At 34.3% G+C, this 17,822-nt stretch overlaps 1 protein-coding gene across 1 annotated transcript in view; it reads left to right on the top strand.

Moving 5' to 3' along the window:
* Positions 1-16,539, top strand: part of LOC108371960 (uncharacterized) — a gene marked incomplete at its 5' end in the record, with an annotated part of 33,560 nt that extends 17,021 nt beyond the window's left edge. The window contains 6 exon segments of the mRNA XM_017627577.1: positions 6,534-6,942; positions 9,501-9,521; positions 11,855-12,022; positions 14,778-14,909; positions 15,031-15,068; positions 15,212-16,539. Of these exon segments, the coding sequence (XP_017483066.1) occupies positions 6,534-6,942; positions 9,501-9,521; positions 11,855-12,022; positions 14,778-14,909; positions 15,031-15,068; positions 15,212-15,845 (1,402 nt within the window).
* Positions 16,540-17,822: the final 1,283 nt, after the last annotated feature.

The following is a 17,822-nucleotide window of genomic DNA, read 5'->3' as shown; positions in this document are numbered from 1 at the left end:
TGAAGCTCCCATTAATTGCATTCACATTTCTTTCTGTTTATGTATATATTTATGCTCAAACGTAGGCTCGGAAACTAAACCAGCAATTTACCATCAATGAGCCATTATATGCATACGTGTGTAAGTTTTTTGTGGCTTTTTCCTTCTGTGAGGGCTAACTGTTACTTGCGGGTGATACATTTGCCTTTATTTATATAGATTAACTACCTTATTGTTGATGAGAGTTGGATATGCAAATGATCATTGTTGTTTGTTATGCTTCGATAGTTTCTTTATTTCGTATGTTTCTTTGTTATTAAATACATAATTGATGAGCAAGTAAGTGAGTTGCCAGACACTTAGCCAAGTATATATTTGAAGTGGAAAAGTTTTCTGACTTTAGATAAATATTGTAATTTTCATAAGCGAGAATAATGAACACTGTTGATTTTTGTTTGAAGTAGTCCGAAGCAATACACGGACTTCGATAAAATGAATGTTTGTTTTTGTACTCCTAGTATCACCTTATATGAATTCGCCTTGAGATAAATTGTGTTTTTTTTATAGAACAACAAAAAATGTATTTCACTTCAATAAAACAATCAACAAAAAATTTATGCATACATGAAACTGGGCCCGAATCACGGCATCGGTGTCCGAATGAAATTCGATTTGAATGCAATACAATTAAAATTGAAAAAGCGAACTCGCTACCAAATTACTTAATCTCAAAAAATAATTTCGAATCGAATTTTATTCGATCACCGATGCCATTATTCGGGCGCTGTATTAGTCTAATATTAGTCTCAAATAATTACTTTCCTCCAAAAAAAACATGTTAATCAACATTAGATTTGGAAATGCTTAAAGTTTGAAAGTCCATCCGTTTGGCAGTCTCCGGCACAAACGTGTTACAAGCCAATGTACATATGTATATAAAACAGGTAGTTGTAGGGATGGCAAAACAAATAAAATAATCGATTAACTAATCATATGATCAATCACAAGGCGAAAAATCGAAGTGCAATTATTGAGAAATAATAGGTTAATCGAATTTTTAAAGTCACGGTGAGTATTCACAAAAACACGTTTCCATAAATTTCCAATTATCTCGTTAATTAGCCTTAAATAAAATAAAACCAGTACATTTAGCGGCGATGATAATTGATTATTTGCCCAAGTTTTCAAAAACAAAAGTCTGATAAGCGTTTTGTTGTTGAGCGGATGCGTTTCTCGGTGGCTGTATCAACAGCTTTTGAAAAAAAGGCGCTCAGCAGGCACCGATGTACCAACTAAATGACAGTATTTTTTCGAAAGCCCGTAAAGTTTTGAGTAAACAGTTTTCATTTCCTCCCAAGCGTCGACGATATTCCGCTTTAGTTCTAGGACTTGACATTTTAAATAAAAAGGTGATTAAAAGGAACCAATTTTGGCTTTAAGCTGAAAAACGGTAAATTGCAAATATCTCGAAAACGTATCCATTGAAAAAGAAATTAGCTCGATTTTCGGAATCAACGAGCAATTTTATATAGGAATTGGGTAGTGGCATCCATAGAACGTGAATTTTTTTGGCTTCTTCCACCCTTTAAAAAAATAATGAACGCAGGTTCTAAAATTCAAAACTTGCCCTATTTAAAGTCGTGATACTTCACTAAGTTTGTTCCGTAGGGACGACTCGGATAAAAAACGTTGTAAGTATGCATGTTGGTAATCTTGCGGTATTCTTGGAAAATCTATGCAAAACATTGTTGTAAGCCCGGTCCGACACCGAAATACATTTTGAACGTTTAGTTACCTTTCATTACCACGTTTATAACAACTCACTTTCTTGTTTTATCAGATTTTCGTACAAACTTTGCAGTACAGTAAAATTATTTGCTATACAAAGTTTCTTTTAAGACACATTACGTGGGCTTAGCCATTGGCATGGAAACAGGGTGATTGTGTGTAATGTCAGGACCCCCCAGGTCTTGTACTTATCCGATCATCGGTGAATACCGCCCTGCACACATTGTTAAAGTGGTCAGAGGAACCCTTCACGCATAAAGATTATGCAGTAGGGGCCTTTTATCAGTAACAAGGGGGCCTTCAACAATGTCACTCCAGAAGAAATAGTCAAGTGTATTCATAATCTGGGAGTTGAAACCAACCTAATAAGGATTATCTACAGATTATTTCGTGACAGAACTGTCGCGGCGGAGTGGGGGAGCGCCTGCACTCAGTGCAGAGTCATTAGGAGCACTCCAAAGGTGGTGTTCTCTGTCCCCTGCTCTGAATTGCGGTTGTAAACGACCTTCGAGAGAAACTGGAACAAATGGGCTTTCGGTTGATTGCCTATTTAGATGATGTGGAATATTTGGTTAAGTGACGATTTCTAGACATAATCTTTGATGTGACTCAAGGTTACCTGAACCAAATAAATAGGTGAGCGATCAACAGCGGCTATCGTGGAAGCCTAACACTAAGGAAAGGGTAAGAAAGGTGTCGGTTGCCTTGTACTGCTGTAGGGTGAGGTCTCTTGCCCAAATGAGTTCAGGGAGCCCTTTATCAGCTGTCAAGAGCACGATAGAGTGGAATTATCTCAACACTCTCTTCTAGTCTGTCGATCCTTCGCGAGGCTAAGATGGAAGCATTTTGGTTCGCAGTTCTGAACAAACACTGAGCTCTCACTTAGCCGCATTCGAGATTGAATTGATTGAGAGTTGAAAAACTGAATGCTCCACTTTTCTTAGGACATCGGCGTGTTAAAAATAATGCATTTTCGGATGTGAAAACGGCTGTCTTACTTATTATTTGTTCGATTACAATACATTACATTTTCCCACCGGGAAGAGTTTACAGGTGTGCCGGCTTAGGGTTTAGCGCTTCTGACTTTGCACATCGATGATGTGGGTTCGATTACTGCTGAAGTCTAGAAAAAGAAGTCTGATGAGGAGATGTAGTGATCTCCGAAATAGCTATAACTTCTACCGCTAAGACTTTGTTTTTTTTTTCATTTTCTCTAAAGAACATAATCGTGGTACAAAGCTAAACAGCAATATTGAAATAAATATTCATGTAAAACTTTTTTTTTGCAGAACTTTATTTTACTTTTTAGGAACTCCAGAACTATTGAACAGCTGCTCATAAAAGTTTTAATTTTTTTATTTATATAACTTTCTCGTCTTTTTTAATGTTTTTTGGTCGTAATTTTGCATAACTTTCATTTTCCTTCTCAGGTGCTCTAAAACTATTGCAGCGCATTTTACATTTAACTTTTTCGACTTAAAACAAATATTTTTTGGCGTAATTTTGCAGAACTTTCTTTTACTTTTTAGGAACTCCAGAGCTGTCAAACTATTATTTAACTTTTTTGGCTTCTTTAGTGTTATTTCGTCATTTCTTTTTCCTTCTCTGGTGCTAAAACTATTGCAGAGCTACTGAGAACAGCTTTAATTTTTATTTTTTTTTTTTCATTTAACTATTTCGCTTAAAACAAATTTATTTTGGCGTAATTTTGCATAACTTTCTTTTCGACTTTTGAAAAAAATGCTTCTCGGCGTAATTTTGCAGAACTTTGTTTTCCTTTTCAGGAACTCTACAACTGTTGAAGCTACTCAGCACAGTTTTAATTTTTTTTCAAAAATTTAACTTTTTCGACTTTTTCGAAAAAAGTGCTTTTTCGGCGTAATTTTGCAGAACTTTTTTTCCTTTTCAGGAACTCTAGAACTATTGAAAAGGTAGTCAGAACAGATTTAATTTTTATTTTTTTTCGAAAATTTAATTCTGAGCATTTTTTTTTTAATTTCTGCGTAATTTTGCAAAACTTTTTTTTTCTTTTTCAGGACCTCTAAAACTATTTAAAAGCTCCTCAGAACAATTTTTATTTGCGTTTTTGCCACACGTCGCATGCTGCGTGAATCTGGCATACACAATTTTTGAAGCAATTTTTATTTGTTAAAATATCCAGAACTTTTGTTTCTTTTCAAAAATTCTATTGAAAAGCTACTCAGAAGAGCTTTTTGGCCTTTTTGCGTCATACCGTATTTGGCACACAGAGATACATCTACCTGTATTCCTTTAGACTGTTACTAACAACCGTTATGTGAACAAAGTTATAACACCCTTGTGCACAAGTGCAAACCGACGGCAAGGCGGCCCACGGTTCCATTTTAGTATCGAGAAAGATTGCAAGAAATTCAACCGCGGTGGGAAAAGCCAAAAAAAAAGTTTTCACAGATTGTCCCAGCAATTCGCTTTTCGGAAATAGAAGCCCTCTTTCGAAAGACAATTTACATGCAAGGTGTGACACTTGCTTTCTTAAATTTCTCAATTTGACAGCCTTTTGGAAACGTAACATGTTTTGATAAGTTTTCATTTTAAAATGTTAGCAAAAGTCATAAACAATTTCTGAGATTTCAGCAGGGATGACACGATTTGTACATTTTTACATTTGGCAATCATAAAGAGCTGTTGTCTAGGAATTTGTATCAATAATAAGTTATATACGTATGTGTATAATCTCAAATTTGTGTTTGCGCAGTAGAAACTTTATGTTATTAGATAAATATTGAATGAAAGACTTATTGCCAATTAAATCTATTGGAATTGTTAATTATTTATTTACATATATAAGGGCCTATAGGCCTATTTGTAAATACTCATATGTAAATAAACCACTTCAATTCTATTGAAGCTAACGTTGCGATCAAAACCGGAAAATCTTGAAAGTGTGAAATAAAATAATTTGCTAAACAATTTTCTCCAATTTGTAAAAGCTTTTGACTCGTCAATTCTGAGAAGTCGCAGACGCCCAAAAGCAACAGAAGCAATGGTATTTCGATTCGGGAGCTTTTATTTTTTGTTTGAGCTCAGCATTTAAAAATAAAGTCACCTATTCTTATCTGACAACGTCTTTAGCTGACTATTTCAGTTGTTGGAATCGAGTATTTATGCCAGATATACATACATCATTATTATCCTGAAAAAGAGTCAAGGAAACCAAATGACATCATGAATTGAAAGATACTTTATTTTAGGTGGCATGGTAAAAAAAAAAATTGCTTCCCCTTTTCAACTTCTCAAACGAAAATGGCTGCGTTACACGAAACCTAGTTAAAAATATACAAAAGTTTATTAAAATGTAATTATTTCAATAACAATAACATTTTATTTTTACTTTCAAATGAATTGTTATCACATGATAAATATAGGACGGTATGCATGTACGTTAATATTAATAACAAAAACCCAACCCCCTTTCTCTTGGAAATAAGAGTGACAGAACTATATATAATTTTTCATATAGTTAATGACGGCCCTGTAAGAAAGTTAATAGATTTTTAGCTTGCAGGCTATTAGTTTAAAAATCATTTGCATGCAATCAGTATTTCACTTAGAATTCGAAACTTAATTAATTCGTTTCTCAAAAATGCTATATGTAAGTATATAATTACTTATGTGTGTCCCGCTTTATGGCCAAACAATTTCGTACACGATGGACTACGTAGATCCAGTTTTCTTTATCGCTAAATATTTCTTGCTGGGAAGTTGTTACAATGCGCATGTGCGGATTGTGTCATACTATGTAAATAACAAAAAAAAAACAATACCAATGCATGAAGAAGGATTATGCACGCAAACGTCAGTCTGACATTTTCTACTTTGCCATGGTGACACGTTTTTTACACAACTAGTGGAACATCGAAATTTTCTGAAATATTTAACTGTTACTAAGCACTTAACCCACGCAAAATTAGACACAAAAAAATATTAAATCGTTTATACGTACATAGATCAAATCAAAATCAGTGCCTTTGGTCAATATACAAATGCTGTTGCAACATTCTAGATTGTGTCGCTGTTGTTGTTGTTGCAAATCAAAACGACAATGGCATCGAACCAACAAGACACACAGCAACAGCAACAGCAACAGCAACAACAAAAGCACTTACAGCAATCACCGATTGGTGCAAGACGCGTTCGTACCGATTTGAAAACATCAGAGAATATTTTTTTGACGGCTGCCAGACCGCCGCCCGCACCCCGTACTTCGTCACCAATCACAATAAAGCATGCCACATGTGGCAGTACACAACAGTACATACAGTATGCAACACAAAGTACTACCCCTCACACACCTTCGCGTGCGTCATACTCTCCGCACGGCGTATATAAATCATACCTGCCTCACGCCACCCATCCGCATAAGCAACAAAGTTCAAGGCGAACTTCCCCAACTGTTGCTGTTGCAATGCCAAGAGCAATAACAGCAAACAAGTCGACGTCAACGTTACGTGCTGCATCGTGCAATTGTTGGTGTCACTGTGCAGCTGCAACGGTGTTGTCAACTAGTGCGCCGCACGCGAACGCCACATATCTGAGGTGCAAGCGAAGTGACAGAGAAGAAATATTAGAATTTGTAGAAGTAAAATATGATTGTACGAACTGCCTTTTTAGTTTGAGAATGAATATAGTAGAGCTCCTTAAAATTAAGTCTTTATTTTTCTAGTTAACTAAATTTAACTCTGTTTCCTATAAACTAAACAGCTCTTTATTTCTTTTGCTCATTTTAGCGCTCATTTGCCTGCTCGTGCAACACGTCTACTTAACCGCTCGCGTCTACAACAACAACAGTACCCTGCTGCTAATGCCAGTGGTCTATCGGCGAATGCTGGTGCTGCTGGAACATCTGGCGGCGGCGCAGATTCTGATAGCTCCAAATCAACACATAGCCTGCGACGTAGTGCTGCCGCCTCGCGCGCATCAAACGCTTCCACGTCTTCGACGAATGCTTCACAACCGACCAGTAGTAATTTCCATCATCAAAAGCACTTTCAACATCATTACTCGCAACTTTATCGCGATTCGCACAGTTCATCGGACGACCTAATGCTGTATGATAAATCATTTCGCAATGCAATGATTCAGGACGTGCTGCAATTTAAGAAGCAGCTGTTGCGGCTACGACGCATTCTACAGGAGGTGGGTGTTTATGTTATTTGAAAGATGTCTACGTACTTATGTATATATATGTATATGGAAATACCTATTTATTTATATACATACATATATGAGTACGAATATGAATATGTATATACATATATGGGCAGGTCAACCGCGTTGTTTCCCAATATGATTAATAAAAAATGACTTGTGAACAACTTAGAATGCAATATTCCTCACTTTAAGAGTTCGTGGTATCGCTTCGGCATCTTTAGAAGAAGGAAAAACTTATAATAAACCTACATCTATATTGTTCATTAGTTATTTGAACGTAGGATGAACAGTAGAGACAATGAAAACTACATTTTTAGATTTTCTCAGAAAGTAGCAAATCAGTATACACATTTGTATGGGAGATTTTTTCGACTATGTGCGTATAGCACAGAAGGATTCCACGTGCAATTCTAAGCAAATTTTCTAAAGAAACCAATAGTCTGAAATCAATTTGGAGCTGCCAAATTGTGAAAATAAGTTTCTTAGCATTTTGCTGTAGACTCTAAAAAAATTGCTAAAATTTGCGCATATTAAGAGAGGCAACCAGTTTCCTCCCTTAATAAATGCAATTTTGCACACCATGTTAATTCAATTAAACACTGCTTGTTTACTTTTACTTGCCATATGTGAGGCGTAGAACAAATTCCAAATTTGTTTGTTGAATTCTAAACACTCAACGTTCAAATTTTTACAGTTTACACATAAAATGTTTAAAATTTATTTGATTTATTAAATTGCTCTAAAAAAATGTTGTTTAAATTTTTGCATAAAAAGAGAGGTAACCATTTTCCTCTCCTAATGTGTGCAAATTTACACACCATGTGATAAAATTAAACACTGCCTTTTTACTTTTGCATACCAGATTTGTCGCGTAGAGCAAAATTACACGCAAGGTGTTTAAAATTTAGTAAATATGATCAACTAAAGCTCATTAATGCTAAGTACAAAATGTATTTTTGTAATGTTCACAATTTCTTCAAAACCTATTTTCGCAATTTGGCAAGAATCCTGCTAAATATCCTACACGCGAATAGTCGAAAAAATTTACCCGCCCCAATACACTTACATATTTTTTTGGGTTGGCCTGACCTTTTGTTTCTACATTTATGATGGTAGCTTATCAGTATTATTTCATACCAAATGACTGAGATTTTTAAAATCGACCAATAACCAAGCCCACATCCCATAAAACGGTTATTTGGGGAAGTACGAAATCTTCGATAAATGAGTATAGTATACTGACGCTAATTTATTCAAAATTTATGTTTGTAATAACTATTTAGCAAAAAAAAAGTTAATAACAAATTTTTTTAAAACGGGCGTGGTACGGACTACATATCGGACTACATATCGCATACGATCTTCAAAAGTGATACAACTCAAAACGGGTAACTTTGAGTTATGTCTCTTTTGAAGACGGTGTTCGATATGTGTATCTCGGTAACCGTTCGATAAATTTGTATCAAACTCGGTATAATTATTGTACTTGCCACATAAAAGCAAAACCTTGAAAATTATTGAAATCGGACTAAAATTAAACCTACTTTTTATATAACGGTAAATTTAAGAAATGCTTGAAACTTAGATATTTCGAAATTTAAGTACACTAATTTGCTCACAACAATCCTTTAAAAACAAATAACATTATTACAGAATTTTAGAAAATCGGCGTGGTACCGCCCACTTGTACCTACATAAATTTATCTCATTAAATATAACTGAACATACTATCGAAATTGTTAGAAATAGGGGTAAAACCACTCTGCTTACCATGTAACGGTGAAAAACTATATTTAATAGGTACCTCGGGTATTTAATGATTCGGTTCGTCCGATTTTAGACTGTATTATTTTTTTAGTACATATTTTTAAACTATTCATTTAAATATAATTGCCCGTTTCTTATTTCTACGTGTGACTAAAATCTACAGGTATTTTGTGATTAGTTTTTTGGACTGAATTATTTTCAGTGATATTGCAAAATTTATTAGTTTGTTTACCCTTTTGTATGTACATAAGATTTTTGTATTCATATTACACTTGTATATGTGTAAAACATCATTCGCTAGCCTAGAGTGAAAATTTGCTAGGTCCACTTTTTACGAAAACTCATATTTTGATATAGGAAGCAAGGATATTAAAAATGCATCGTTTCGAAAGGCACTTGTTTTATTTTTTCTCGCTTATATTCAATGAAAAGAAAATTTTCTAAGTCCAAAAGAGGCACCGAAAATCCGACAAAATCCGAAATAATACAAAATCTTTTAATAAGGAGCGAATCCTTCTTATTCGTGTGGAGTTTTTCTAGGAAATGGCTATAAGAAGTTTTTTCCTCTTCCGTAAAATAAAAGAGTGGGCTTAGCAACTTTGCTCTCTAAGCTAGCGATATAACTTTTTGAACATTAAATTTGGTTTTGTCTTTTCTATTTGCATGTAAAAAAATTTGGTTTTACCACGCCGCTGGTTTTCATTTAAAATTCTGCACCGCATTTTGATTTCGAAATCCATACATACACTTTTGACATTTCATGAATAAATCAAAAGGACGAAGATCATTTGATGAGGGTACGTTCATAAACTAATTCCTGTTACATAGTACGCTTGATCGAAATGTTTGCTGTAAACTCCTTTTGCTTGACATATTGAGCAGGATGCAATGACTTTTTGAAGGTAGTTTCACATCCTCTTCTTCTTATTCTTCTTAGACGCCTTGTTAGCTATCTGACAGAGATCGTGTTCGTATTTTTTGTGGTACCAATTTATTAAACAAAAAATCTACCTTTTTGCCGTTGGTAAAATTAAGCAAAGAAAGTATGAAAATTTTCAAAACATTTCAAATAATTTTCATTATAAATTGAGTTTATATTGTGTTCCGTTAAGTTCTCAAGCGCAAATTTGTTTGTGCGAAACGGTCGTGCATTGCTGAGTAAAAATAAAATACATGGTACATAAAATAATAAATGAAAACCTAGTTCAATATCGTTACAGTGGCAACATTGTGCGTTTGTTAACAATAACGGTTTATGTCAGAAATTTTTGAAGTGAAACTACCATCTAAAAGTTATTGTATCATGGCATTGAGTTTGTATTGTAAATAGGTCGATTATGGAAGAACTTTTTTGTGAAAATGTAAGAAAAAAATTGCTTGAAATAAAAATAAAAAAATTCAGAGGTGACAGATGTTCACCTGTAAAAATTATCCATGTTTATAGTTAGTATGTAGTCTTTGAGCGTATTCAAATCTAAGCCTGGGTAGTTTTAAAGATGATTCTTTTTTAAAAGCACCACTCACAAAATATGACTTGGTAAAAACGTATGCATAGGGACACGAATTTTCGTACGATACGATACCATATCGATAATTTTGGCATTCGATACCGATACTTTTTACTCCATAGTTTTAAAACGATATTTTTTGAAATCGAGTACCAGAGCTCTTGTATTGACTGGCGGTCACCATGATCATTATAATTTTTTGGGGCTATAACTCTTAGTGAGCCTCAGCCTGCTGCACATTGGACTCGAACGCTCGCTACCCTTCTTCAGTTCCTCATCTTCACACTTTTCATATCCTCTTCCAGCTCGTCCGACCATCTTGATCGTCGTATACCCTTTGCTTTAGTTGTGAAAGCCTTAGCGTCTACAACTTTCTTTTGTGCTCTCGTAGATTTCATCCTTACTATGAGTCCTTGCCATCTTGTTTAATGTGCTTTGATGAATGGAATTATATTTTTGCCTTCTATTAGCTGCTCGGCCACTGTGATGTAGTGGTAAGCAATGCGCGCTTCCACTCCGCTGCGCCTGGGTTCAAGCCCTGGTCAAAGCAACATCAAAACATATATATATATATAAAGGTTTTTTCTTAACGGCGGTTGTCCCTCGGTAGTCAATGGCAAACCTTCGAGTGTATTTCTGCCATGAAGCTTCTTATAAAAATACAATCGCCGTTCGGAGTCGGCGTAAAACTGTAGGGGACCCACTTTGTGACACAACATCAAGGCGCACGCCACAAATCGGAGGAGAAGCTCGGCCAAACACTAACATATATGCAAGCGCCAATCGTTTATTATTATTAGCAGCTCCAGGTTGCTTTAAATCAATAAAAAGCATTTTTAAATGAATATTATGCTCACAACACTTTTTCATGGACTGTTTAATAGCGAAAACTCGATTTGTTGTTGAGTTTCTTGGTCAAATCCCACATTGGTACTTTGCGAGAATTTTTTTTAATTCTTGATTCCATTTTCTCAAGTATGTAGCTCGACTACCGAGTTTTTTTGTAGCTATAAGCTAGGCTTTAGAAAAAATCCCATTACAATTCTTATTCACATACATATGATATTGCATTTAAAATACTTTTTATGTAATTTTATGACAGATTCTATGTATGAGTGCTCGTTTTGTTTCTTGCCTCACATTTATAAATAGACATTTCCATTACATTTATAGACGTATGTAATAGTGACCGATATTTCGTGCCATTAATGAAATCCGCACTGCGGGTTGTCATTGAAAGAAAGCCTTTGCAAACTCACGAAAATAGCACACAATCAACGGATTGTTGGATGTGCCTGAATGTGGTGCGTATATGTTAAATCCCAGCATATTATTCTGCTAAGGTCACGATTTGTAATAGACTCTCTAAAAATAAGAAATATAAATTAAGTCTTGGTTATTACTAGTACATACACAAATAAGTCTTAATTTACCTGGTAGTAAATATGATACCCATCAACTCATCCTAACACTATTCGTTATCACTTGTTTATTCTTCACCCACTTAAAACTTATAGAACTCTTCTGTTTTAAATATGTTTACATATACATAGATATTTACAATTACTTAACTAACTAACTTAACTAAATGATATATAAATGCATTGCCTTTCTTTATTTAGACGGATACTCTCAACCCATTCGACACCGACAATGGGCAACTCTTCGCTGCCTGTGGCTTAGATAGCAAACTGCTGGATGACATGGACTTGGCCAGCTTAACATCATCCAACACAGATGACCCTATGGTGGAGTTAGCCGATCTACGAAGACAGGTGGTTTACCTTCAGGTATTTGCACGTTTTAATTCGTTTCCGTTGTTATGTTCTGATTTAATCTGACAATGATAAAATGGGAGACTATGCTTTCAATTTAAGTTCTTCTTAAATGTCTAAATACCTTTCTTTTGAGAGACGGCAACACAATGAGTATTTTCTGTTTACGTTATTTCTATGTGAAGGCATACATACTTACCATGTTGCTAAAAAAGTTGAATAAAAAAAAACAAACTTTATAAAACTTTCTGATTAAGATCCTTTTAGTCAGTTCCCGTAAAAGTTTAACATTTTCACATAGCCCAAATAAAGACTTCCAATACATTAACTGCAATAATTTAATTAAAACTAAGGTAATTTTTACAAATGTACATATGTATGTACGTGCGACAAGATAGCGTTTAAACAGATTCCTGTCATGTTCAGTTCCTTAAATTAATTTCTTTTGTTTTTTTGAGATTTTGAATTCCATTCGTTTTTCTGTAAAAAAACATAATTACACTTTTAGTAATCTATTTTTGTAAAAACATATATATACTTGTACCTAATTTTTAATTGCATAAAAAGCATGTAAATAAATGTTTTTACACTTACTCGTATATGCCTTAAACTAACGCACCAAATACGCCTGGTCATTATCGTATTTACATAGACATGGAGCAATATGTATTCGTAGTTTTATCGGAATGCAGTGGCAAAAGTATTCGATGTGCAGTGAAGGAGAGGAGAATTTTTTTGAGAAGCTACTGGTAATGTGATTAATGTTGGACAAATTCCTGTGAGTTTAGTATCCTTTAGGAAACCTCTTGGATAAATCTGAATGAGATGCTATTGAATTCCTTCTCATGTTTTAGGTTTAAATAATCTTTAATAAATATAATGGCATCTGCAGATTATTTCAACAATGAACAGCATCTAACATGCAAAGTCTTGGCTCCAGACAAACATACTCTCTTAAGGAAGAGTTAGTTATCAACGCTAAGAAAACCACTGGTCTGCAACAACTTTGCGGGGTTACCTACAAAAGTGTCTGCGTTAGCTGTAAAAGTGAAACACCCAAGTGAGAAAGTCCTTGAAAACATATTTTAGGCAAGGATGTAACAACCTTATAAAGGGAATCATTCAGGAGTTAGACAGCAAAGTTCATTACAAACTGATTTAAATATTGCATTTATAAAAACAAACCACAATTTTACTTACAAAACTGTACGAACATTTCTTTTAATTATTGTCTATTAGCCGGGTAGAAAGAGTGTTCAACACTTTTCTACAAAACGGTGCCTGTTTGGAATCCGATTTCATATCCGGCCACTGTTTTGAAGGGAGTTACTATTTATGTAGCCACCATATTGGAATTCAAAGCAGCCCACATACAGCATTGTGAATAAGACACAAATCTCAACTTTAACCCTTATGTAAATACAAAAAAAGGTGGTACGAATTGTGAATATCTTGACAACCAAATTACTACTTACGATCATAAAATTTCATGATAGCCTTGTGCTAATATTTTTGAACACCGTACCCTTTAATAAAACTTATTTTATGATAAAGGTGACTTTTTCATGGTTTGAGTACCGAAGTTCTTAAAGGCAAAGTAGTTCTACGTTCGTATCACCTAATATTTTCATACATTTTGTATGGGATATGTTTCGAATTTTAGTTATTTGCATAGCAAGGTATCACTATAAGCAAGAGATGAAAGAGAAGAAAAATTAGAGTATGAAGTTAATTCTACAACTAATAATTAGTCAGTAAGTTGCTGCTTATGATGGATTGTGTAAGTTGCTCCTGATTAATAGTTGGTAAGCGACTGGAGTTTAAGAGATATTTTTGTGTGTTACGCTTTTCTTATGGAAATGGATGACTTTAGTATGGAAATACGTAATGCTATTTACATATCGACACCTGAGCGNGTCAGTAAGTTGCTGCTTATGATGGATTGTGTAAGTTGCTCCTGATTAATAGTTGGTAAGCGACTGGAGTTTAAGAGATATTTTTGTGTGTTACGCTTTTCTTATGTGAAATGGATGACTTTAGTATGGAAATACGAAATGATATTTTCATATCGACACCTGAGCAGACGATCGACCTATCTTGGCAGCCAGTTCGAAAACGCCCTGTCTCAGAAAACTTTTCAAGAACGCCCTATTTCAGAATTTGGTTGAAAAACGCCCTACCACAGAATTTGATTGAACAAAGCCCTATCTCAGAATTCGGTTCAAAAACGCATTAGCTAACTAGCGCGATACCGAGTTGTAGAAAATTCCACTAGTTCACAAGATACATACCGAAACCAATGGCAATCAACAAAGTTGCAAAGAAAGCCCATAGAATCTGGGCTGGAAAACAGGGATGTCACACATACTTATAGTTATGTATATGGTATAGGTGCCTGGCTTCAAAGATATATAAATCAAGAAACTTTGTAGCAGATTAAGGAAATCTCCTTGTATCTGATAAGTGCCGCTGTCAGTATGGGATTTCCCCTAACAACCTAGGCACAAGCTGCATTTTTGCCAATGCTTCCGATGTTAGGAGGAAAAAACTTAATTTTTTTTTTAAACCAATTAAAAAATCTCCTTTTACACAACCGTACGAACAATCTCACTCACATAATTCACATCAGTAACTATTTGCCTAATTTTTACTTTGAAACTATGTTATGATTGTTTTTTTTTCTTAATATTAGCTTAACAAATATCTACGTTTTCTTATCTGAAGTTCTAAAATATTTTTGTATAAAATTTCAATCACGCAACAACACTAGGGTGAGGTCGAAGATCGTGAACGCACAATACGTTTACAAAAAAATAAAATTGAATGTTTGGAGTTGAAAAGGCCGGAAATCAGTAGTGACACCACAAAGGAATGCATAAATACAGCAACACAAACAGATAGGGTATGTATCCAATAGGTATAAAAAGAAATTATTTTTTAAATTTTTTTTTTTAATAAACTCTCATGAAATCTCATCTTTATTGGTTAATTCTTTTCATCCGTGTTTTTTGATATGCCAACAGACACGACCTTATTCATATGGTCCGGAGGGATTGTCAAGGTAAGGTTTATTCTAATACCATTTGTAAAAATATCAAAACCGATTTTAATTAATCTCTCTTTATTTAATTTATTCTTAGTTCTTAAGTACAACTCAAATTTATTTTCTTTAACTAAATTTATTACTGAATTTCCTCCCAACAGCGTCTCTATGCAACACCACGAAAACCCACTACTATTCCGACTCGCTTGTTATTGCAAGCGAAAAGCTTTACAATACTTCAATTATCTTAAAACTAAAATACCCACAAAACATTTTGCCTCCAGTCAGATACTAATCGCATCCTTTCCAGCAGCTGCACGGCGCTTCTTCACTATAATTCACCGCAAATTGCAACATTTCAAAGACAACTTCGGTGGCATTGTAATCGGTTGCCTAAACGGCATCACAGCGCCAAGTAGCCAAAGCGGCATCGGTGTTGGTGTTGGTGTAGCTGTTGACTATGATGGCTGGCGATCGTGCCTTAGTCGCATCGATAGCACCTTGCAACGGCTTGTTGCATTTGCATGTGCAACGTTGTTGCGCTTCACGCGCAGTTGCGCCGATTTGCATAGTTGGCGTTGTTTGGCTGCAAATTGCAGACAGCTTTCGTGCAATATTTTGACATGCTACAACACAAACTGCAGCAACTACATGCATCATCACTATTATCGCGGCCTAGTTGCATACCGCCATGGCTGGGCCAATTGGCTCCATTTACGTGTGCGCAATGTAAGCGATTTGCTTGCGACGAACATCTTTTGTTTCTTTCACTATCTACAACGAATTTTGCCTTAAGCAATTTGTTTTTGCGAAATTTCGTGAAATTAGAAAGACAAAAAAACAAAAAGAATACTAACAACCAATGAATGTAGTATAAAAATATACAATGGTTTGTAGGAGTTGGGAAGAGGGAAATTAATTAACGTGCTTGTTTAATTATGTAGTACATACTTCAGTTAGGCTACGTTCCAGAAATAATTAATTTTTTTCTAATTTCAAAATTTCTATGCATCATTGAATAGTTATGTAAACCTATTTTCATAGATATGTATGTACCTGAACTTAGTTACAGAGCGTATATGTATATTCGCACTATTTACATGCAATTTTTTCCAACATTTTTCTTACTTTCACACTTCCTTATAAAAGTATGTATATTGCTTCATAAAAATAGCTAATCTCATAAATTTCTCTTTCATGCTGCCTTTTTTAAATGGGTTTCGGGAATTATTATATTTATAAAAAATAAAATAATAATATATTTAAATAAAAAATATGCATTATGTTAACGCACACATACACACACAAACACATGCATACACACGTACTTGCACATTATTACACAATAACGCACCAAAACATTCTACTGAATTGTGTCAACTGGTAAAAACTTATAGACTACGCTTTGGCGAAGAACAGGTACTGTTTTGTGATCTTATCATGGCTGTTATGGTTTTATGCGCCATTAACATTATTTGTATACTACATATAACCTATTCATGTATTGACAATTGTTAATCTTGTCTTTAAAGCTAATAGAACACAAATTAATTTGTTAGTCACTACCTATTTAGAAATATAAGGAAATTAAAATGAGTTAATACTTAGTAAACAAAAATATGTATACAAAAAAAGATGAGCTTTACAAATTAAATGAACACCAAGTATAAGTTTATTTTGTTTGAATTATTTCAATTTATTATTAGTTATTTATTCAGATTTTTAACAAATTATACAATCCAAAGTACCCGTGAAGTGCTGTTTTCATAAAGATCTTATCGAGCAAAACAAGAATCGAAATATGAAATCAGCCGAACACCTCCAAAAGCTTGATTTGCATACCTTTGCGCCCTTAAAACGCCTAACAACCGCTGTTCCTTTTCTCACCGGTTACCGTATTGTAATTTCTTTTCTGCCAAAAAATGTGGCCATTTCCCGGTGTAAAATGTGTTAGATGTTACACTCAACCTTATAAAGGGCACGTTTTGCCTACTTGTCCGTTTCCGTTAGCTCACGTAATTCATAAAATTGTCGTTTTAAGCAACTATCTGATTTTAAGGGCAACCATCACCCCTGACAAAGCTTCAAAGCGCAAGGAATGTGCTTTTTTGCCTTACAATAGGGTGACATTTTAAGAAACGAACACAAAATTTTCTCACCCTTTGCCTTTATTTTATAACTGAAAACGAAAAGAGTAAGGCGCAATTAAAAGGCGACATTTTTTGGTAGAAACGAAATCACCATTAGACCTCTCGAATTAAGTACTTCTTGATTAAACTTTGGCAATGCATTTTGACACTATTTTATGAAGCAGCTTTACTAACTCTGAATTTACTACAAGACTATTCAATAGCGAGTAAAACGAATGTTTATTTTCAAACATCGGTTGAAAACTGAAAAATTTATTTCAAATCGGTTATTGCTGTTCACTACAAGGACACACTGATGAATAGTTGAAAAGAATTTCGCTTACATTTTGTTCGATTACAGTGTCTTTGCTCTTATATGAAATATTTTTTTTTTTTAAGTTTTATTATAGTTAATTTAAAACCAAAGTAAGCTATGTTTATTAAAGTAGCACTTAAGAAAAAAAAAATTAACAAGCAATTTGAAATAAGTATGACTTATTTTTGGATGAAAGTAAAGACAATATAAATGAAATTAACAAAATTTAATCGAAATATGATTGTAAATTTTTGATAAGAAAAAAATACATACATTGTATGTACATAATACTAGCAATACTAAAACAAAATATGTACACTAGGGCGG

This window comes from Rhagoletis zephyria, unplaced genomic scaffold (assembly GCF_001687245.7).
Source record: "Rhagoletis zephyria isolate East Lansing unplaced genomic scaffold, Rhagoletis_zephyria_1.1 Rzeph_scaffold_05328, whole genome shotgun sequence".
NCBI lineage: Eukaryota > Metazoa > Arthropoda > Insecta > Diptera > Tephritidae > Rhagoletis > Rhagoletis zephyria.
Note: the sequence above shows the minus strand (reverse complement) of the source record. Positions and strands in the feature narration are given on the sequence as shown.